The 23,108-nt window shown below is 51.4% G+C and overlaps 1 protein-coding gene across 1 annotated transcript in view; it reads right to left on the reverse strand.

The window, feature by feature from the left end:
- SLC6A5 (solute carrier family 6 member 5) overlaps positions 1-23,108 on the reverse strand; it is a 42,477-nt gene that overhangs the window by 13,887 nt on the left and 5,482 nt on the right. The window contains exons 4-10 of the mRNA XM_053924422.1: positions 22,174-22,305; positions 21,658-21,831; positions 14,510-14,651; positions 12,131-12,263; positions 6,725-6,859; positions 4,896-4,999; positions 1,863-1,987 (exon numbers count right to left, since the gene is read on the reverse strand). Of these exons, the coding sequence (XP_053780397.1) occupies positions 1,863-1,987; positions 4,896-4,999; positions 6,725-6,859; positions 12,131-12,263; positions 14,510-14,651; positions 21,658-21,831; positions 22,174-22,305 (945 nt within the window). The remainder of the gene's footprint in view (positions 1-1,862; positions 1,988-4,895; positions 5,000-6,724; positions 6,860-12,130; positions 12,264-14,509; positions 14,652-21,657; positions 21,832-22,173; positions 22,306-23,108) is intronic.

Raw genomic sequence — 23,108 nt, forward strand, 5'->3', positions numbered from 1 at the left:
TTTAATGAGGGCCTGACCCCATATCTCCATCCTGCGTTCATCGGAACCTGCAGTATACCAGAGGAATCAGGCCCACAAATCACGCTCATGCAGGCAAACGCAGATGAGCAGGGCCAGCTGCCCCACAGGGTCAGAGAGAAGTCCTCATGGGCCATTACTCTCCCCACCCCACCCTGGGGAATGAAGCCCACTGTCCCCATGCTGGTGACGACCAGAAACTACCCAGGATTAACACACCATGTCAGAACCTGTTAGAAGTGTTTTCTCCTCATTAAATCAGAGGAAGTAGAAACCATCTGAAAAGGGGAAGTTTCAGAGAGAAACCTGGGCAACTGTCTGATGCTTTTGATATAAAAGAAAACCAGAATTCCATCTGGGTTTTAGGAACACGAGCCCCAAATCCCTTTCCTGCAGCAGAGAGGAGCTCAGATGTGTTCACTCATGCGACTTGAGCACTGGTTCATAATGAGGACAGTAATGTCACAAAAATAACGAACCACCTCGGATCTGCTAGAAAATGGGGCAGCACCCCACCTGCTGCAGCTACTGTGCTGGAAGGAAATGAGGGCAGCTGGGGTGCACGGGCACCCCTGAAGGCAGAGCCTCCTCGCCCCTCTCTCTGTCCCACCCGGCCCTCCAAAGAGCTGAGGATCTTCCACCGGGGAGAGGCACCAGCTCAGCTCCCCTAATTCAGGGCACTGCTGCAAAACCAAACACCCCAGGGTTTCCCAGGCTCCCCAGAGAGAGATAACCACCCCCTGGTACAGGCTGGCTCTTTAACTCTTTGAGGCCCACAGCCCCGCTGAAGCACTAATTAATTACCCTTGGGGAGCCAGGAGAGACCCAGCAGACCACCAAGGATGTGACATTTCTGGGGCTTGGTTCTCTCACGCGCTGGCGTCTGAGCCACTATCTGAGAACTGCAGTGAGTTTCTTGAAGAAAGGCGAGTGCCCAGCGAAGCCGGCCCGGCCTGGTCCCCACACTGAGGCATCCTCCGAAGGTCTGATTAGAGAATGATCATAACGATACACAATAATAGCCACGATGAACTCCTTAATCCCCAAAACCTGCCAAACACCCAGATTCTTTGGAGAACAAGGCTGGGTGGAAATCAAGAGTTAAATAAAAATATTAAACACTCTCTGTCTGCAAAATGCTGTGCTAGAGATACGGATTCAATGAGAGGAAAATGAAAGCCCTCTGTAAACTCGGAAGGGCCACACAAATGTTAGCTGTGAACACAGGAGTGACTTGGGTAGAGAGTAAACATTTATTCTGTGTCCCTTCCACGGCCACCATCCAACCTTTCCACCCACTGGAAAAAAAATTACAGTCTTGCTCACCGAGTACAAAGCCCTGAGAGCACATTTCACCTACCAACCGGGACACTGCTTCGTCAGGAAAGGCGGCTCTGAAGCCAACGCTCTCACGAAGTCTCGGCGCTCAGATTCTAGAGTCCTCCACAAGGAATGCCACCCCTGGCAGCCTGTGCCCGCCTCAGCTCCCGGACACTGCTTTGCCTACTGGATGCTCTACCCGCACCAGCAGGTGCAAGGGGGAGGGGCCTTACCTAGGCCGGAGCTGAGTTACCAGGGGGGAGAGAACATGAAGCAGAGGAGGAGGAAGCAGGCCAGGGGCCTTTGTAGCAACCCCGCCCCCACCCCAGTTAGGGACCAGCCAGCCCTATCCCTGCATGAGCTTCTACTGGAGATATATCTCTGTCCCTCTGCCTAGGGGCATCCGGGCTGTCCCACCCACCGTCCAGTTCCAGACGGCCAGCTCCCCACAGAGCATAAATGGGGATCTCGTGAAGCGAGCCCAGAACCTGTCCTGTGACAACAGGGTGACAACAACACCGTACCTTGGTCTGCCACATTCTCGATGTTGACCTTGCGTTCATGGGCCATGAAGCCAATAACTGAGAAGATGACGAAGCCGGCAAAGATGCTTGTGGCACTGTTGGTGCAGGTGACAATTAGAGTGTCCCTGGGTGAAGAGACCAGAGGCGGCCGTTAGGTGTGCATGGTGGGTAGGAAGGACGAGGGGAAGGACACCACGTGTGCACAGGTGTCTGTGTGTACACGCCATCTCTGCACATGCGCTCGCTGCAGGCTGCCTTGTTCTCTCCTATTCACAAGGAAAGGGGCAACCGGTCTTGACCACGGACTCCCTTGGGCTGAATTTACAAGCCCAAGAGGCTCAAACAGGTCTCCCCTAACCACCCTGCGCCAGGGCCTCTGGCTCCACAAGCTGTGAACTGGGGGTTCCCTCATTGCACTGGCTGAGGCAAGTCTGTCCATCAGAGCAGAAAGGGAGCAGATGGGGTCTTTCGGGGACAGGAACCATGGAAGAGAGAAGAGAAGGCAGTGGCACCGTGAAATGCCACCAAGGTATAAGGACAGCCTGAAGCTGGGGCACCCAGGCTGAGAAGGGCAAGGGGGAGCAGAGGGGCGGGTCCCTTACTCTGTGTTCCTCCCAGCGCCCTCTGCTGGCAACGGGCTGCGGTTTCCCAGTCCGCCGCCCAGCCAGCCTAGACTCAAGAGAGGTCACAGCTAGATGGGACCTCAGAGCCGAATCTAAACCCTGATTCTCCTACACGTTCCCGGCGAATCACTTCTTTCCCCTCTGATTTTAAATGGTGGCAGTGACCCCACCTCCCTCGCAGCTGTCCTGAGGGCAGAACGAGAGGATTGCCAGCACAAATAAGTGCTCAGTAAACAACCCACCTCGCCTGCCCCCAGTTTACCAGTGAGGAAACCGAAATCCAGAGGAAGGTAATGGCTAATGAATGGTAGGTCAGGATTTCTTATCCAGACTTCCTGCCTCCCGGCCCCGAGCTCCTTCTGCCACACCACACAGCTTCATTTCTAACCAAGCACAGAGCGATGCTTGCCAGTGTTCGGACTGATTCGGGTCATAAGTTAGTGAGCAGCTGTGGCCGAAGAAGTTCGAGCACCATAGTCTGGCATTCCAGCTGTTATGCGCGGAATCGAGTGCCCCTAGAATTCGGAGGTCTGGTTCCTAACCCCCAGTTCCTTAGAATGTGACTGGATCTGGCAATAGCGTCTTTAAACAGGTAATTAAGTTAAAAAGAAGTTATTAGGGTGCTCTACTCCACTGTGACTGGTGCCTTATAAGAAGGGGAGATTAGGACCCAGATACGCGTGCAGGGAAAGGCCATTCGAGGACACAGGGAGGAGATGGGCATCTACAGCCCAGGGGAGAGGCCTTAGAAGAAGCCAGCCCCTCCAACACCTTGCTCCTGGACTCCTAGCCTCCAGAACTGTGAGAGAATTCTGTTGTTTAGGTCTCCCACACTGTGGTATTTGTTACGGCAGCCCTACCAGACTAATACAGAGGCACTCTCCAGCCCCCAGGCACACACCTGCCACTACAGTCCCGCTGACCCGCTCCTGCCCCCGCCCCACATCTCTGTCCCACTCACCCCCACTCATTCCCAACTCTAGCTGTTTCTGCCTCCTGGAAACATTCCCTCCTCCCCCGCATCTGCTGAAATTTGGCCCAGTATAGATCTCACTCCTATGGGGCCATCCCAGCCACCTAGGCCACAGCTTACCTACAATCTTATGTTCTTGGTTCAAAAATAGTCCAATCGTTAATAATAACAATAATGGCAACTGCCATTTGTTGAGCATCTACTATGTACCAAATATTGCTCTGAAAACTTTGCATATATCATCTCTTATCCCTCAACCAAGTATAATCTGAATTTTATAGATGAGAAAACAGAGGCTCAGAGAAGTGACTTATCTTGCCCACATCGTGGAGTTTTAGTAAATGGTAAAGTTGAAACTCAACAGCCTGACTCCAAGGCCCACCCTCTCTCCTTCTCTTCTTTCCAACCTTCCTTCCTTCCTTCCTTCCTTCCTCACTCCCTTCCTTTTTTATCAGCTTCCTGAGAGAGTGGGCCTTATTTTACTATCGCTTATCATAGACATATTTAACTTTCAGATATAGTCTCTTGCAGGAACTGGTCAGGCTCTGGCAGCTCTTCGGGCTCCAGAGCCCCTCCTAACATCCCACATCCAAATGTCACTGTCATCAGAATCCCCTGAGGGTCCTGTGTGGAAATGCAGGTTCCTGGGCCTGCCCCACCTCCAGACATTCTGATTAGTAGATCTGGGAGGGGGACTCAAACTTTTTGCATTTTTGCAGCTTCCTTGAGTATAACTGACAAATAAAATTGATTATATTTAAAGTGTACAATGTGATGTTTTATTTTTATTTTATTTGCATATTTTATAGAGAGGGGGAAGGAGGAAGAGAAACATTGATCACTTGCCTCTCATGCTCACACTGACCAAGGGCTGAACCCGCAATCTAGGTATGTGCCCTGACTGAGAATTGAACCGGCGACCTTTTGCTTTGCAGGGTGATGCGCCAACCAACAGAGCCACACCGGTCAGGGCCAAGGTGATGATTTGATATGCGTACACATTGTGACAGGATCCCTACCGTCGAGTTGATTAGCACATCCATTACCGAGGCTCTTTTTTTATAGTGATCTCTAGAAAAACATCTGCCGAGTGACTGAACGGCCTGACTTCGAACAGTGGCTACCGTATGACTACAGCACGGACTAGAGGGCTTACAGAATGACTTCCCCAGGACCCAGCCAGCTGCTCGGCGCCGCCACAGACGCCGTTCCTACAGTACAGAAACTGCACTGTGCCAGAACCTGCAGCACAAATTGGGGTGCAGGCCACCAGAAGCCGGCAGCTAGTCCTTAGCAGGGGGGTCACCTATGCCAGAGGCAACTCGCCGGCTCTACTTCAGGTAAAGTGTGAGGATGTGGCCTCGGCCCATGTCTCTGTCCCCGGGGCTTTATTCCCACTCACCAGCCGCTGCTGGGACTTGAACAGCCACCGCATACCTGTAGCAGTTGTTGTGGAATTTGTTGTAGGAGGAGAGAGTGATCAGGCCCCCCCACGCGGCAGATAAAGAGAAGAAAATCTGAGTGGCGGCATCTTTCCACACCTGGCGGGCAAAAGGGAAGGAGAGTCAAGGTCGCTGGAAGAGGCTGACCGTGAAGGGGAGTCTGCCAGGACCAAAGGCCACGTCATTTCCCCAGGCGAAGGCAGTCAGGGACAAGATGGCTTTGGCACCAGTGTAAATGAGAAACCTCATTTGTGCTGGGAGCCAAAAAGGTAGTGAATTGCCTGGGAGATTTCAACTGCATTCAAATCAGAGAAGAGGAACTCAATAAACCACGAACACATTTCATCTTCTATTTCCTACCATGGAGAGCTATACGGAGGGGAGAGCCCTTTCTGTAGCTGCAAGCACTCTCAAAAAACGATTTGTAGCAGCAAGATATATTCGTGGGTACATTATAAAAACCTTTTAAAATCAACATCCTACAAATTACAACAACTGCTATTAAAATTCTGAAATTCTACAGCCCCTCATTTGAGTAAAGCCACCTCTGATCACAGCAGAGCGGACTTTATGGTGCCACGCGCATCTTGAACTTGGCTGACATCCCTTCTCGGTTCTCGTGGTGATTTTTCTTAACTGTCCTCAGAAGGCCCCTCAAGAGTTTGAGCCAGAGATTTATATGATTTGTATGGTAGATTTCCTATCATTTTTACATATTAAATCTGGTTTTTAAATTGTGCTTAAAATACGCAGAGAAATTTCAAGTGTATGCTGGCAAAGACTGGGCCTACCCCATCATCCACTCTCCCGTACTCCTTCAGCCATTTGTCCGGCTAAAGGACGCCCACATCAAGGGGCACGCAGCTAAGAGAGGTTAATTGTATTATTTAGTTTCTGGCCAATGATGTGAAAATCACGTGTGATGTGGGGCTTCTGGGATTTCTGCACTTTTAAAGAGAGTAAGGGTGTTTACCCCTTTTCTCACCCCTTTGTGCTACCTGGAATACTGATATGATGGCTGGAGCTCTGGCAGCCATGTGGAAGATCTTCACACTGAGGATATTAGGGCAGAGAGACAGGAGCCTGAGCTCCTGATGACACCCTAGAGCTACCCAGCCAGCACCTGACTGTCTACCACTGGGCTGCTTTAGTGCATGCAAGTGAAATGAACTTTTATCTTAAGTTGCCTTTTTTCTGGGGGTTTTCTGTCATGTGCACACTCAATCCTAGCTATGTGTTCTTAACATATTCTGGAAAAGTATATATTTCTTTAAGGTGAAGAAACTCACTTCTTCTTCAACAAAACCCTCTCATTTGGAGGTTTGGGGACGGGGGATTTTAGAGTAAGGTGTGCCCATGGAGAGTATGCATGGAGAAAGTGCAAGCGTGTGCTGGCCATGTGTCGGTGTGTGTGCCAGAAGTTCTCAAATGCGTCTAAGCCCTTTAAACAGACTTGCCTGGGGTCTGCCTAAGCATGCTGTTATTTTCCAGCCAGCAGAACTCCGCTCCCAACACCCTATAATTAGTAACAGATAAGTGCTGCCAGGTGGCCCAAAGCTATTAAGGGGATTTCATTCTTCATTCCGGCCTCTGCTGCTACCCGAGATGTAGGACAACTATTCCAGGAATCTGAAATTCCAGTTGCCCACTTCTCATTACAGGGTTCCAGAGTCGGACTGTTCCAAGACTGTCCTGGCCTTGTCAAGGGGATGCCCTGTGGGAGGAGGCCTGACCCCTCCTGCCACACAGCCAGCGGCTCAGCCCGGGACTGTCCCCATGTGCCATTCCCCCCACAGTGAGTCATAAATGAAACCAGAGGCCCACCGTGGCATCCGTGAGCTTCTCCCACTTGGGTGTGATGAAGTACCAAATGCCAGCGCCGGCCCCGGGCAAGGTGACCCCGCGGATGAGGAGGATCACGAGCACGACGTACGGGAACGTGGCCGTGAAGTACACCACCTGGAAGGACCATCCGACAGACTGAGCAGACCTGCAGACCCGGCCCAAGGAGCTGCCACAGAGGCAGAGCAGGCTCTGCCGCCTGGATACAGGTGCCCAGTGCTGAGGGCATTGGGGAGTTTTCCCCAAGCCCTGCCAGGGCTAGGGACTCGGGGAAGGCAGGGGGTCTGAAGGTGACTCAGAGGGAACCAAAATTAAGTCTGTAGGAGGACACCTGAGGCTGAGGGGTGAGTCAGCCCACAATGCAGATGGCTGGGGGAGATCTTTCCCCATGGGCTGCTGACTCCTCCCCCACCCTGTGCCAGGGGCCCCAAGTCCCACCACGAGAGATTCATCCTTTTAGTTTAAGGGGTCCATCCTTGTTGAAATAGACACCCTGAGGGAGGCAGCCTGGTGAGGTGAGAAGACCCTGCCCTTCAAATTAGCCACATTTAGGTTCAAATGAAATCGCATCTCTGGCACTGAGGAGCTGTGAGAACTTGAACAAGGAATTAAGCTTCCTGAATCTCAGTTTCTGCACCTGTAAAAAGGGGTAAGGGCACCTTTCTTAAAAGTGTGTAATTGTGAGGATCAAAGGAACCCCCAGCATACTGTCTGGTTTGTAATAGATCATCATGAAATACAATTAAGTTCAACAAGCATTTACCAAGGGCCTGCTATGACCTGGGCCCTGCGCCAGACATTAGATGCATAAAGATGAAGGGACTCATGACCTGAGACACACAGACAGAGTCTGAATAATGGGCTGAACGTCACCCACAGGACACTGTGGTGTCCAGGGGAGGGCACTGTGCTTGACCCGGGAGCTTACTAAAAGACTCAGGGAGATGAAACATGAGCAGGATCTTAGAGGCCAGTGAGGTGGGGCAAGCTGGGAGGGTGAAGGCAGAGCTGTAATCACTATAACGACAAATAAAGTTAAGGCTAAAAGTGATGGGAGGGAGGGGACACTGGGAACATGGGAGGAGACTATGTCATAGGAGGCCTTGAATACCAGCCAAAGGAAGCTCCTGGATTCTGCAGCAGAGGGAGGGACCACAATCAGGGAACTTTTGGGAAGAAATACCAGCAGAACTTGGGGACTGTGATTGGCTAAGGATGGTGATGAGTGGGAGGTGCTTTCCTTCCTTGTATCTCAGTCAAACCTGGGGATGAAGAAAGGGCTTGGGATAGGGGCTTGGGAGACCAAGAGAAGAGCAGGTTGTGAGGGATCAGACTCTACAGTCCCGCAGGCGTAAGTTCAAACCCCAGCTCCATCACTTCTGAGCTGGACTGCACTGAGAAATGACTTAACCTCTCTGAGTCTCAGTTTCCACACCTACGAAGTGGTGATAACAACCACATATTCCTCTCTGGGGCTGTTAGAAGAATACAGTGGGATGATCCACTCAAAGTGGTTCAGGCCTGGGGGCACCAGAAATAGAAGCACTGCTTTGTTCTTGCCCAGATCTCCCCAGTCTCAGTAACACTGACAACCTTCAGCTCACAGGCCAATGTCATCCGAAAGTGCATTAGAAGACACTGGGAAGGATGAGGTTAAGCTCCCGTCCCAGCCCATCAACGCTCTCTGATCCCTGCGGTGGCTCTGATAGCCAGCTGGGCGAGCACTGGTGGCTCAGTTGCTCCTTTCCCCCCTGCAGGCTTCCATCCCAGGACACCTGCCCCCTGGGAGGGAGACAGGCCCACCATCCACTGGCCGCTCCAACTCCAGGGCCTGGCAAGGGGGCTCCAGTGACTGGCAGACACTGGATTCAGGGGATGAGGACTGATTTGGGGACTTGCGGGGAATGGGTTGGGGGTAGGTTAGGGCTGAGATTAAGATGTAACTCTTGGGATCATTTCATGAATCATGTGGGGCACGTCCTCAAATAGCTTACATTCTAGCTAGGGAGATAGGCAACCGGTGGTAATCACAACATCATTTGTGGCATGTTAGAAGGTGATGCGTGCACTGGGAAAAGAAAGAGAGCAAAGGAAAAGGGGGTGGGACCTACAGAGAGGACGCTGGAAAGAGGGCCATATTAAAACGGGGCAGGCAGGGAAGGCCTCATCGCGAAGCTAGCCAGGACTTGCAGGAAGTGAGAGTGAGCCAGCTGGAACCTGGGGGAACACTTGAGACAGAAGGAACAGCTGCAGTAAGGCCCTAAGAAGGGACTGTGCTTGACTTCTAGGAACAGCAAGGAGCAGAGCACAGGAAGGAGGGGGAGTCAGAGAGGTGGGGGTGAGGGAGGGCCGGGTCCTGTAGAGCCTTGTGGGGCCTTTCCCCTGTGGGGAATGGGAGCCGTGGCAGGAATTTGGGCAGAGTGGCACAATCTAACATTTTAACCTCCATCCAGTTGCTCTGTTGTGAATCTACTGCAGGGCGCAAGGGCAGAAGCAGGGGCAGCTGTTGGGAGGCCATGCTGCCATCCAGGCGAGGAGGGGGTGGGTGCCCACCAGGGTGTCTCACAGGAGCTAGGAGAGATGGTTGGACACTGGGTGTGTTTTGCAGGAAGAGCCAACAGGATTTCCTGACCGATTATGTGGAATGAAGGGCAAGAAGGGTGGAGGCAAGGATGACCCCAAATTTTTGGTCTCAGCAACCATAAGGGTGCTGTTGCCATTAGCTGAAAAGGGGGCGGGCTGCAGGTTAAGGTGAAATGAGGAGTTATTTTTTCCTCTAAACCCAGTTACTGCTCGAAGCCAAATTCTTTCGTTCTGGCTACAGAACAGGGATGGGCAGGTATCCTTTTCTCTGCACTGCTACCTCCTACCTCTCCTGACAGGGGCCTCTTCCCAGCCCCTCCCCAGCAGCAGTCTCCCCTCCTGCCTTGCCTCAAGCACTTGGATCTCCAGGCACTGTGGGGGAGGGGCATATTCCTGCCAAACCTGCTTCCTTCCTTCCGCTTAAGGAAGCCCTTCTACACAGATATCAGGAAACTAAAGGCATTTGACATCTCAGGGGAAAACTGCCCACCCCAGGAAGGCAAGGGGTGTCCTCCTGGCTGTCAGATGGGGCTGGGGAGAGGAGATGGCTACAAGAGCAGGGCAGGGCCCTGACCAGTCTGATGTCCCCCCTTGGCCAAGACAGCAGGGCTGGGTAACACGGAAGGAGTGTCTTTTCACCTCCTGACCACATTGGGCTGGTGGGAAGTGAGGACGGAAGGAGGAACCAGGGGACGTGACCTGGCCAGCAGGCCAGCGGGAAGAAAACCCCAGGACTGACACCAGTCCGGCTGGCGGAGACAACTCTTCCCATCTGACTATCGAAAGCCGTTGGAATACGACCACTTCTGGAGTCCCGCCCTGGACCACCTATTAGTAGTCACATTTTGCACAGGAGGAAAGTGAGGCTCAGGTGGTATCTTGCAAGGGGTTTAATATCTCACTCAAGGTCTCCCAGCTGGAGCCAAGATCCTACCTTGTGGGATCCAAGGTTCCCATTCCAGAAACCCTTTAATGGCCCTCTGTGGGCCATGTGATCAGAAATGTATGAGGCAAGGCCAGGGTTAAGAAGAGGCAAGTGAGGCACAGAGAGTTCAAAATTTAAGGAGGCACCCATTCCCAGGGTCCAACCAGCATGTACAGGAACCTGAGAGTGAGTGCCGCCTTAAATTTCACACCCTAAGCACTTGCTTGCCTCACCTGGTCTGGGCCCTGGTGTGCGGGATGCTCCACTGACTTTGCAGACAGTGATCTGGCTGAACTAAAAGAGCCCACAGTGTGGCTCATAAATCCTGGGGATGCCTAAATGTAAGTCAGGTGTACGTGGAGGCTCCATGCCAGCTAGTTCCCCTGGGCCAGGGGAGCTTCAGAATGCACCTGTTTCGGAATGTACTGTCAGAGGAATTAAACTTGAACAGTAATGAATTACACTTGGCAGGAGTGACAATGACTAGTTGATGGGAGCCTGCCGTCCTGACACTTGGCTGCATTTTCCTCACAGCGGGAGCCCTGAACAGGTGGTAAGGTAAGTCCCCACCAGCCTGCGCTAGCTAATTAGGTTAGCTTTGTGTTTTAGGTTAGCTTTGTAGTCTCAGGCAGAGCAGCCCCTGGGTCCGATGGGCTGCATTTGACCTTCGGGCTGCCTCTGGAATTCTGGCTGCTCAAAAGGAAGAGTGAGGCCTCAGAGGAAGCAATGAGCCAATCTTGTCTCCTCGGGCCCCCGGGCAAGAGGAACTGAGCTTATCTTGCTGCAGGAGGAGCAGGAGAACATCCCTGCTTCTTAGAAATGACAGTGTTCATGGAATTTCAGTCCCAAAGGAGCCCATCATACTAAGAAGCTTCAGCCACGCACTCACCCAGGCTTCCCGACAACGCTCCGTGATTAATGTCTGCACGCTCCAAGGCTGTGTCATTATTTCTGGTGCTATTCTTCATTTAGAAAAGAATTGATCATTGATCCCTACTTGGCAACCTTTCGCAATGAAGCAGAGATAAGGTAGCAGATCTAAAAGAAACCCCTGCTCAGGGCTGCTCAGAAAGTCCCATTCCAGAAAGCCCATACAATCTAGCACCAAGGATTAAATTCTAAACCAAAGGAAAGAAGCGGCTGCGACACCATCCTCAACCTAAACCGGCAAAGACTAACAAAAACAGGGGCGCCCTGTGGCAGCACCCCTGTGTCCTGGGTTTCCTGGGCTCCTGGCCTGCCTGCCTCGGAACTGAGCTTGCGGTGGGACCTGCCACATCTCCAAAGTGCCAACCAAGCTATCGCCCAGCAAGAGTCGCCAAGATCCCACCGGCAGACTGGTCACTCATCGGTGCTGGGGGCACAGGGGCTGGAGGAGTGTTGGGTTGGGGATTGGAACAAGGGCATGAAAGGCTGAGGACATGGTGGACATGCTTAAGAAGGGATCACTTCACAATTTTGATCTTTTCCCGGAGTCTTGGCAGCAGCCATAACTGACCTGGCAGCCAGACCAACAGGCAAAAGGCCTGGAGCGCTAATTCTAGAGTTCAGGGAGAGTGACTGAATCATATCAGGGAGGTCCCATCTGCTGAATGAAGTGGCAGCCCCCGATAGGAAAGGAAGGAGCACCCCACCATACATCAGGAGCTCTGTGTACGTTTGTCTCATTCAGTCCTTACAACGGCCCTGAAAGAAAGGCGTTATTGCCCCATGTGCACAGGCAGGCATGCAGTCACCCACCCAGGCCCACCGCTGCTCAGCGCCAGAACCCGAATCGCGCCCGCGTCTCCTGACGCCCTTCCCAGAGCTCTTTAACCTGCTCCTGACACAATCACCCCTGGGTGCCCCAGAGCTTTCTCATAGGTAATACAAGTTCTTACTTTTCCTGAAGTCTTGATTCCTTTTGCCAGAGATGCATACACGATTACCCAAGCCAGGAAGAGACAGAAGGCTAGTGGCCACCTGATCTCCCCAGGATATTCAATCCCTGCAGAAATCTTCAGCACGAAGTACCTACGAGTGGGAAAGAGAAAGGGGGTAGGGGGAGGCTTTAATCTCCTAGCAGAGCCAGCAGCCTTGAACAAACTCCAGCAACCCCCACCCTCCCCATCAGGGACCTGGTCAGATCAGACTGTGCGGGATTCTCTGACCTGGGCTCCTGCTCACAGCTGTCTGCAGAGAGGCCAACTGGATTGTCCTGCTCTTCATCATCTGCTGGGAGGCCTCTTATGGCCCCGACAGGCCCCACACAAGACTATGTCAGCTCCACCATCATCAGGAGATGCCCCAGGAGAAGTGCAATGAATCCCGCAGCACTGGGGGATCCCAGTACAGCCCCCCAACAGGCATTACTGAGGTTGACGTCGCAATGGAAGGTCACATCACTAACAGAAACTCTAAACTGTGAAGGATGATTTTTGTGTGTTTTCTCTATTGTTCTACTCTTTTATGAGGATGTATTTCAACAGTATTTGCATAATTTTAAATTTAAAAAGTCAGTACAGAGTCATTATGCTAAATGACTGAAAATGCTGCTCTGCCTTTCAGTTCAGGTTGCGTTGGGCATGTCCCAAGGCTGAGACTGGCTAAATGTGACAGCGGGCTGGCTGGACCTTATTCAAGCACCTATTCAAAGGCAGACACCAGCCGCAAACAAAGAGGGCTGCTGGGCGTCGGTATCTGCAGCTGACGACCTGTATGAAAGCTGAAGGAGTCATGACCTGCCTGGAGACCCCCACATCCCTGGCAGTAGCTTGTAGCCTGGCCGGAAGGTGGGCAAGCAGCCTCACTCCTGGGGATAGGAGGCGATGATCGGCACAGCAAGTTCTGATAAGACTGGACCATCCTGTCCTGGATAAAAGGCCTGTGTTTGCTGGTTGGTGGTTTTCTGTGACCTGAGCAAAGGCCCGGCCAGAGTCCAGGCTCTGCCAGACTGCAGAAAGGACAGCCCAGAACTTCCTGATCCACCGAGGAACCTGAAGGCAGCAGTTCCACTGCCCTCCCCTCCAGCCAGCTGGCGAGTGACAGCCTGAGAGGCCGTCTCTAGGCTACAGCCACTCTCTTCGGAATAAGGACGGCCATGCTCTGCGGTGATAGAGCCTCTTTTGGTCTCGACCCCTAAGGCAACCTGGGCTCGAGAGTAGACTTGGGCCAGACATTCGGCCTAAGGCCCCCTTCTGTGCTGCAGGGGACAACCATGCACCCTCTGCATCTGCGCAGGAGAGAGACCTGGCATTGAAATTGATGGCAGTTGGGCAACCGGTAGGGTTTTTAGTGACCACTTTTTATTATCTAAGTAAAGGTCAAAAACCAGGGCCCACGGATGTATGCATTTTCTGTGCCGGTGTTTTGTTTCCATTGGTTTGCTAACATTTGAAGTGGGAGACACATACAATGTCAGATTCTATCTCTGACTTCCCTGCAACAAGGAAGCTCTGGCCACACTGCCCACATTCCCCCACCCCCAGACAAGGATGTGGGGCTGGGCAGCAGTGGCCTCCCTGGCACGGGACAGCCATCCTCGCCCATATGCCCCAGTCCCCACACCTCTCTATCATCCAGCCCGTTTGTACTTTGCTCACTTGCCTGACAAGCAGGGAAGCATCCCTGCCAGGTCCCTGAGCACACGCGTTTACAACAACCCCCAGCTCAAGGCCTAACTAGAGAACATGATTTGCCCGCTGTTGAACTCTGCCTACATTTACGTGCTTTAAGAAAAAACTCCATAAACTCTACTAAATCGTCCTGTGGTGCCTGAGGCTTTTCTAGTGTCCCTGAACGTCAGTCCTCGGTGTCTGGCAATACAGATGTAGAAAGTACAAAACTAAGGTAGACTGTTGTTTTAAAAAGTGATTTAGTTCTTTAAATCCTTGACCATGACTTGGTTTCTGATGTTTTGCCTCTGTTCCCCTCTCAAATGCAGAAGGGAAAACAAACCAACCTAGTCAACTGAAGCGCTGCTTAGATCGCACTGCACGAAGGTTTTGCAATGACTTTGGCATCCACAGCAGGAATTACAGCAGCAGCAATTCTGTCCCCACCAGCTTTCAGGCCGGTGCTCATCTCCAGGTCCCGGGCACAGCACTCTGCTCTCAGAGGCCAACCCAGGGAAAATGCCGTCCTCACGGATGCTCCAATAGGTAGGGAGCATGCAGGGGGAAGCAACCCACCCCTGGGGCCACCCACACCTCCGGTCTGCAGGTCAAGCACTCATTAATTCACTGGATTTCTCCTAGGAAGTGACAAAAAGGCCATCTTACTTGAAATACTCTTCACTCCCACTGACAAACGTCTTATTGGCCTGGCTGGTGAAGTTAACCATTGTCAAGTTGGGATAGGCGGCCATGCAGAAAGTCGAGTTCTTGATCTGTATTTTGGGGTGATCACCGATGACACAGGAATCTGTTCAGGAGAGGACAGAATGGAGACACAGTGACGTCGACACAGAATATATATACGTGTGGCTTAGTAGCAATGTAAAAACAAAAGCCAAAAAGATTTGCCAAATATGGAAGAGTGACTTGGGGAAAGTTTTCACTGAGCCGAGCTAGATGGAGATGAAGTGCGGAATTATGTTGTGCCCGGCACAGAGCCCCACAGCAGTGGCTTGTCCTGGTGACAGTGTCTGTCTCTCACCGAGTGTTCTCTGCAGTACATGCTGAGCTGTGCACTTGACACTTTGCGTGCGTTATCTCACGTAATGTTCACAACAGCCTAGGCGGTGGGTACTTTTACCTCTGTTTTTAAAATGAGGGGCAAGCCTCACAGAGGTTAAGTCACTCCTGAAATCATATAGCTGATGAGAAAGAGAATCAGGATTCAAACCCAGCTCCGTAGATTGCACTGAAAGGAAGTGGTTTGTAAGATGAACGTAATCTGACATAAACAGATCTCCTGAAGAGCTACTGCCACAGAAGGCTGTCTTGTGAGATCACCTTGAACTCACTGCCTGGCAGGAGGGCTGACGTGTAGTAAATACTCTAAGATGCATGAGACGTGGCTTTCTATGCACTCACATGAGTTAGTGCAGGCAGTAACCATGCCTGGGAGCCTGCAGTGGGACCTAACCCAGGGGTTCTCATTTGGGGATGAGTTTGTTCCCCGGGGACACATGGCAAAGTCTGGAGACATTTTTAGTTGTCACATCTGGAAGGCAGGGAGCTACTGGCATCTCATGGGGAAAAGCCAGGGATGCTGCTAAGTATCCTGCTATGCACAGAACGGTCCCCACTCCAGGGAATCCCCCAGGCCGAAATGTCAATAGAGAGTGCCCGACCCAGGCTGGGCTGGGCAGAGGAAGCTGCCCTCGTGAGTGTCCGTGCATCAGGCACTGTACTGGGCACTTTCACAATCATTTTCTGGTGAAATCCTCATCAAACCAGAAAAATACGCATTATTTCCCTGACTTTAAGTAGGAAGAGGCCAAAGTCTTTCTGACCATATGAAAAGGCCTCTCTGACAACTTTATAAATACTGACCACTTGACAGATATTTTAAGTGGATGGTCCCCCAGGACTAATCCCACAGGATACTATCTATCTCATAAAGGAGCAAAGACTGACGGTGACACCGACACTCGCGGTGCGCGGTTTCGAGTGCTTTGTGTACACTAGCTCAATGCAGCCTCCATCAGCCCTGTGAGGTTGGTGCCGTTACATTGTCTCCATGTACCTTTACACACAAAGATACTCCTCTGCACCCACGGTTGTACGGAAAAACCAGGATGCAGACATTCTCCCTTTGGAGGCCGTGCTCCTTAGCAGTCTGCTCCGGGGTAGAGGTCAGAGATCATGAACTCGACCCCATCAGATGCCAGCTGGCAACACAAATGGGGAGGGCACAAAAGGCAGGGTAACAAGGAGAGCGGGGGGCCCCCCACAAACCGAGAGTACTCCAACCATCAGTGCTGTGCTTTTCCAGGTGTTCTCGCCCGAAGAGCATAAAACCCATTTCAAAGGTTGGAAATGAGGTCAAGTTGTTCTTAAGCATTGTGGGCCACAGGAAAAGCACATGCAGCCCCAATGTGCCACATGGACTCTGGCTTATGCCTCTGTGGAACAGCAAAGCGGACATGACTGTGGGGACAGGGGTTCTACTGCCACTGAGGGTTCAGATGAGCTCCTTGACCTCTCCAAGCCTCCATATTTGAATGACAGTTGTATCCATGCAAGAACCAAATTGAGATCACGAATGAAAAAATTTCATGCAATACCCACACACAGCTGGACTCCATAAACTCTATCCAAAAACTCAATCATCACTGTTAGTTACACCATTTTATGGGGTGAGCACCTCTAGTCCTCAACATCACCTCCCACAATCCTACTTGCCAGTCATTCATAAATTACTACTGCCTCCCACACCCCCCCCAGAATGTCTCATAATATTGCACAAAAATTAAAACAACAATTAGAAGAATCCCTTCCCTCTGATGAGTTCTTTAGGCCAGAGGTTTTCAACAGTGGCGCTCCTGACCTTTCGGACGGGATAATGCTCTGGTGTGGGGGCCGCCCTGTGAATTGCAGGGTATTTAGCAGCAGCCCTGGCCTCTGCCCACTAGATGCCAGGGGCACCCGTCCCCAGCTGTGACGACCACAAATGTCTATAAACATTGCCAACCGTCTCCCGCAAAATCTCCTGAGGTCGAGAACCATTGCTTTTAGAATCCTCAAAATACCTGCTTACTCACTATTTTCTCCTTTAGTCTAATGAGGATTCTGAACTAGTAAATATCACATATTTCCTGAGGAAGCATTTGTTTCCCCCAACAGTGACCTGAATGAAGACGCGTAAAGCACCATCCACGTCCCGCTTCTGTCACTAAGCACATTAGTTATTTCTCGCTCTCCTGCCTAAAAGTACATCCATCCCTTAAGACGAAGAGATGGCTAACACGCGGGCAAATGCCAAATTGCTTGCTTCCAAAACTGCCCCTGGGGAGCGCACGGGCAGCTCCCTAGACAGTGCTCTGGATCGCTGCCGCCGCGGCAGTACAAGGTCACAGCGTTCCTGCGGCACTGCAGCAGGGCTCCTTGCAGCCTGCAGCCTCCTGCAATATCCCTTCCTACCACCGGATGGCAGAAGCGTGCTTCCGCGCCTTCAGGTCGGCTAGCGGCCCAGTTAGCAGAGAGCTCGCGGCCCAGCAACCCTGAACAAAGAACAGCGATAATGATCATTCTAAATTGGAAGCTGTCTGAATGGGATTCTCTTTACTCGGGCAATTATTAATAAATGAAAGCACATGAAAGGCTAGGGAGACAAGGAGTCATTTAATTAAAGTTCTAATGAAAATTAAGCCATTCCAGAAATAGAAATGGTATTTATGTGGTTCCCATTTTAAACGATCCAGCTAGCTCCTAATTTCACGGAACAGTCGCTGGTCTCACTTGGCAGGGCATGGATTAGCCAGCCATTCTCCATTACAGATACCTGGATGGTCGAGTCCCCTAAGGAGGTCTTTCTTACAAAATACACCTTGGAGATGTGTGGCGGACCTAGCTTCTACCCATGGACCGGGGAGGGGGGGCTGTGGGGGGTGGAGAAGGGGGCAGTGCTGCTCTCTGGGGCTGGCATGGGTATCTGCCATCTGCATGGTGAGGTGGGGCTCCTGGGCAGTGTGTCCCTAGCAGTGCAGAGAGGGCCCTGGGGTAAATACCTCTGTGCTATGACTGAAGGTCACGATGGCGGGCAATCTATCACCTCTCCTGGAACTAGCTGCCTGCTATCACGGGGAGAGGTTATAGGGTTGTGAGGGAGAAGGTGACCTTAGAGGAAGGTTATTTGTGGAGCAGTGCACGAGGGGAAGGAGTGGTCGCATTTTCTCTCTCAGAATGGCCATCGGGAGAGAGCCCGGGACTCCCATTATCCGGCCCCCCACTTGCCCAGCAGAGCAGTGGGGCTAGAAAGCCAGCTGCAACTCTGCAAGTCAGACCACCGCCACCTTTGCCAAGTCACCCAGGACCCCAAAGGACGGAAACCACTCCTGTGAGGGAGCGCCTGGCCCCAGTCAGGGGACACACTTCTTTGTAGGTAACACAGGGAAGAAGAGATTGGAGGTGGGGCTGCACACAAAACCTCACTTTTTAACAAACAAATGAAAAAATGTAAAGCACTAGCTAAGAATGAGGTACGATCTGCCCAGTCTGTCCACACCTCCCAGGGAATCGTCAGAGTGGAAAACGTCCGTTATCTCTCCCTGCTCGGAGCTTGCTTAGTATTTCTGGTTTGTGCCGGAATGTCTTTAATGTTCCCTGGGTTACTGTGAGCCACACTGGGAACTCGATAAACCCAGGGATACCCCCACCCACAGCCGGGCCTAGTCTACCTGCTCAGCCTGCTTAAAACAAAACAAAACAAAAAAAGTATATATATATGACTATAAAATATTTATTTTACATGTCCTTGATAGATATAGCCCCAAATCTTCCAGTTACCATTTGGTATATCACCTTCCTATATGTTTTCTATCCGTGCACATGTTAAGAAAAATAAAAGTATACTGCCAATCTGTATCCTGTGTTTATGTTTAACATAATATGGTGAGGATTTCCCCGTTTTATAAATACTCATTATTAATGACTATAGAAAACTTTATCATATGGATGCACTGGGATTTATTGGAGCCGTGGAATCATTCAGTACTTACTGGAATTTTTGTCACGTGTTTCAGTGTGTCTACTGTTTGCCAGGATTGGAAATGTGGCTGCGATGAACAATCACATATAGCCCTTCACTGTGTCTCTGGTTCTCCCCTTAAGGTAAGTGTCCAGAAATGGAATTGCTAAGTCAAACTACTCTTCAGCCAAGCTTCCTTTTTACCCCACAGAACCTCAGCTGCAAAGAGTGCGGGAACACCTAGACTGACGTCAGCCACTCTGCCGGGACCAATGCAGTAGGACCTGCAGAACCAAGGACTCTTCAGGATCCCTGGATGAGCAGAGAATCGGGGTCCTGAGACCCAAATCCCAGTGCTGATTGTGCCTTGTGACATACAGCCTGGCACCTCCACACTCCGAGCCTTTGAGTCCACTTTCTCACCTGCAAAATAGTGACTATGTCATCTGCCCCTGAGAACTCATAGGGCTCTTACTAGGAATACCAGAGACATCATTTATGAGGCTACTTTGTAGACTGGGGAGCAGTTAGCATGGTAGTTAGGACCAGAGCCTTGGGAGGCAGGCAAACTTGGGTTCAACTCCCAGGTCTCCCACAGAGCTATCTCTATGAGCTTGAGCTCCAGTTTTCTTTCACCTAGAAAGTAGAAACACTATTGAGAGCCATACGTTGGCTTCTTACCCATGTTAATGTTGGTAACAAGATTAAAAGGGTTTAACAGGTGTTTGGTGTGTACTAAGTGATGCTAGCTATTATGATTGTGCTAAGGTGCTGTACAAATATTAGTGGAAGTTGTTAGCAGAGGAGAATGGTACTTCTGAGCTGCCATCCCCCCCGGAGGACACACAAGGCACCGATTGCTATGGCCAGCATGGTCCCTGAGGGAAGCCCCCAGTGACGCTCCCATAGAGACTGAGTCAAGGCAACAGCCCTCCTGCACCCTCCCAGGCTCCATCTGGAAAGGACAAGATGGGCTCTGGGATGACCTTGAGATGTTTCCCCATTCCAGACCCCACATCCTAGCAAATCACTGGGGCCTAACATGGCAATCGGGATGAGGAGGCCGTTCTGGCAGCTGATTCTGCATTGTGAATCGGTGAACAACTGCCGCGGAGGCTTCTCTCAGACAGCACCTGGGCAGAGGTGACCTCCGAGATGTGGGCAAAGTGAAACCTACTGCCCCTCCCCATGGGTGTACCCAGGGAACTTCAACAATACAGATTCCCAGGCCCTGGCCCCAGATTGTTCAAATTCATTGGTCCGGCGTGGACACCAGTGACAGTTCCATTCGTTAGTTCCACAGGTGATTCTAACGTGTGGCAGCAGCTGGGAGTGAAGCCCCTGCTCTAACCTAAGAATATGTCAGCAGGGAGCTGATACAGATGAAGACACTGAGGCCCAGAGAGTCTAAGGGACGCTTACTCCTGGTCATACTAGTCAGTGAGCCACACACCTGGGAACCTCCGCACATCACCCACCCCCCCAATTCCCGAGCACTTCCAGGTGCACAGGGTTTCGCTTTAATGGGCACGTGTCCCGAGGTTTAGCTCTTCTTCAGTTGTATTCAAAGCCTCTCCAGATGGAGCTCGGTCACCTGTGTGTGTGTACATGACCGTGTGTGTAAAAATACTCGAGTGTGAGTGACTGTCTTTAGGCAGGTGCATCTATCTGCCTGGGGATGTGGGAGGGAAGGATGCACCTTTCCCTCTTAGCGCACTCCAAGGGTTAAGTAGTGTCCTGGTCTGTGTGGGCAACAGAGCTGACTTGGGGGTCAGCACTAAAAAAAAGGCCAATCACATAGAGACGCCAGGATTCTGACCTCAGCACAGATGCAGCTTAAAGTAAACGACAGATCATCGGGGGAAAAGAAACCGCTTGTTTCTAGTGCCCATTAAAACCACCAGAGCCTTCGAAGGTGACTGATATTATTGGCACCTTCTGTTTGTAGAGTTTTACACTTTTCCAGCTGTTTTCATATCCTCTCATTTCTTTTCTCCTCCCAGCAACCCCATGAGGTCGGCGGGTGAAGCATATTGTTATCATTTCTGCTTTTCAGGTGAGGAGATCTCAGGCTCAGAGAAGGGAAGTTACCTGGCACGGACCCGTGCACACGTGCACACCCAGGGGCTGAGACGGTTTCAGCATCAGGAAGCCTTGCTGACAAGTCTGCCTGTGCCTCCTCACACTCACTCTCTTGCACTTGACCCAAGAAGCCAACAGCTTCCCCCAGTCCTCAAGTCACAGTGGATTTCAGGTCTGAAGCGGCCCCAGGACACTCCCTGTCTCCCCGGGCAGACCTCCTCTCTTCTGCTATTACTTGATGCACATTTCCATCGAGGTCTTTAGTTGAAGTGTCTATTATCACGTCTCCCTCATGCACTGAGTGGCATTTTATGAAGTGTGGCCCCAGGACCACTGGTATCGCTCTCCTAGACTCTAGGTCGCATTGCTTTTCAAACTGCACCATGCACACCAGTCACCAGGGGACCTTGCTGAAATGCAGATTTTCTGCCCCTGTCCCCAAATCCAATACATCAGACTCTCTGGTGGGCCTGTACATCTGCACTTTTAACAACCACTCCAGCACTTCCTGAGCAAACAAAATTGTATTACCCCTTTCTGGGACATAAGCTCCCTCTATATTAGAATTAAGTATATTCAGTATTCTTCTTAAAATCTCTGTAGCCCCAGCCCCTAGCATAGGGCCTGGCAAACATCGTATGGGCTCAATTCACCTTTATGGTGTGAATGAATGAATGAGTACTTTGCCTCATGTAGGGATATCCAAACTTACCTAATAAAAGTTTGGTCTTATCTTTGCATTCTGGCGTGTTCCAAGGGTTGTTGCAGGAGCCCCAGGGCAGCACAGACACAAAGGAGGCAAATAGGTAGAAAAGTGTGTAGCAAATAATCACATTGTAGTATATGGCTATCAAGACGGAGATGATCAGCATCGCGATGCCACAGCCTGTGGAAACATTTCAGGGGTTCATTTCATCCCCAATCCTGTGGAACTCTTACAATCGGGCAAGAGGGGACCTGGGTCCTGGCTCTCCTTGCCAGATGGACACACTAAGGGGGGAGTGGCCTCTGCAATTACTAAGGACATCAAGGCCTTCTGCTAGGAAAGGAACGGTGCTGGAAGTGATCTTGGGTCATTCTTCAGAGGGCCCCAGAGGTGGGGGTGATCAAGTAAAGAAGGAAGGAGTGAGTTCTACTGACCACCAAAGCAGGTCTCCCTCCCTGGGGTCACGTGGTGCCAAGGAGAGCAAGGTAGGGCTGAGGGGGCTGAGGGACAGGATGGACTCACCTTGCAGGGCTGGGATGGCCTTCCACACAGACACTGGCCCCTGGCTGGCAAACTGGCCCAGTGACACCTCTAAGAAGAAGATGGGCAACCCAGCCAGAGCCAGCATCATCAGGTAAGGGATGAGGAAAGCACCTTGGAAAGAGAGAGTGGGAAGTGAGAGCCCTGGGAGGCCAAGGCCTGCCTTGAGCCCACTCACACCCTCTGTGGGGGGAGCAGGCTCCCTCCCCTTTGCCAGGAAGCTTCTGATGGTCCAGCTCAACCGCAGGCACCCAGGGACATTTGAGAGCCCTCTTCTAAAAAAATACAAGGGCACCCTGCAAACGCACTCCTTTTCTCAGTCCCCCACTGGAGAAGCTGCTAGAGGTGTGTGTACTGGTTTGGTCTGAGTCTTTTCTGTTTCTCACGGAAGTCCTTGAATGTCCCCTAATTAAGCCCTTCCAGTATTCCGCAAATCCATGTCTTTGACTCATTGCAGGAGTCAGAATTGGTAAAATTTCATCATCTCATTGGAACCCCCGCCCTCCAAGGACTTAACCTCTGCTAAGATAGACTTTGGGAGCCCCCCTTCATATAACCTGAGTTTACCTGCTGCACACCTTCTGCCAACTGGGGCTGGGCCGGCTCCAACAAGCAGGCGGCCAGGCACCCACTCCTCCCCCACCACCGCAGCCATCACTCACTCCTGACTTCCCTCTCCACCTGAGAAGTCCCTTCCATTCTTCAAGGTCAACTCAAATGCTTCCTCCTCCAATAAGTCTCCCTTGTCTCTCCTCCCACGGTACCCTTCCCAGGCACCGAGCACTTGACAATATTTATGTGGCTATCTTATCTCCACTACAGGCTTCTTTCCCTTCGAGGATTCTGTGAGGTTGTTTTGAAAGGCTTGGGGAATAGCTGTGACCTTTGAAAAGGATCGGACCAGGAAGCACTATTGC

The sequence above is a fragment of the Desmodus rotundus genome, chromosome 5, assembly GCF_022682495.2.
Source record: "Desmodus rotundus isolate HL8 chromosome 5, HLdesRot8A.1, whole genome shotgun sequence".
In the NCBI taxonomy this organism is placed as follows: Eukaryota; Metazoa; Chordata; class Mammalia; order Chiroptera; family Phyllostomidae; genus Desmodus; species Desmodus rotundus.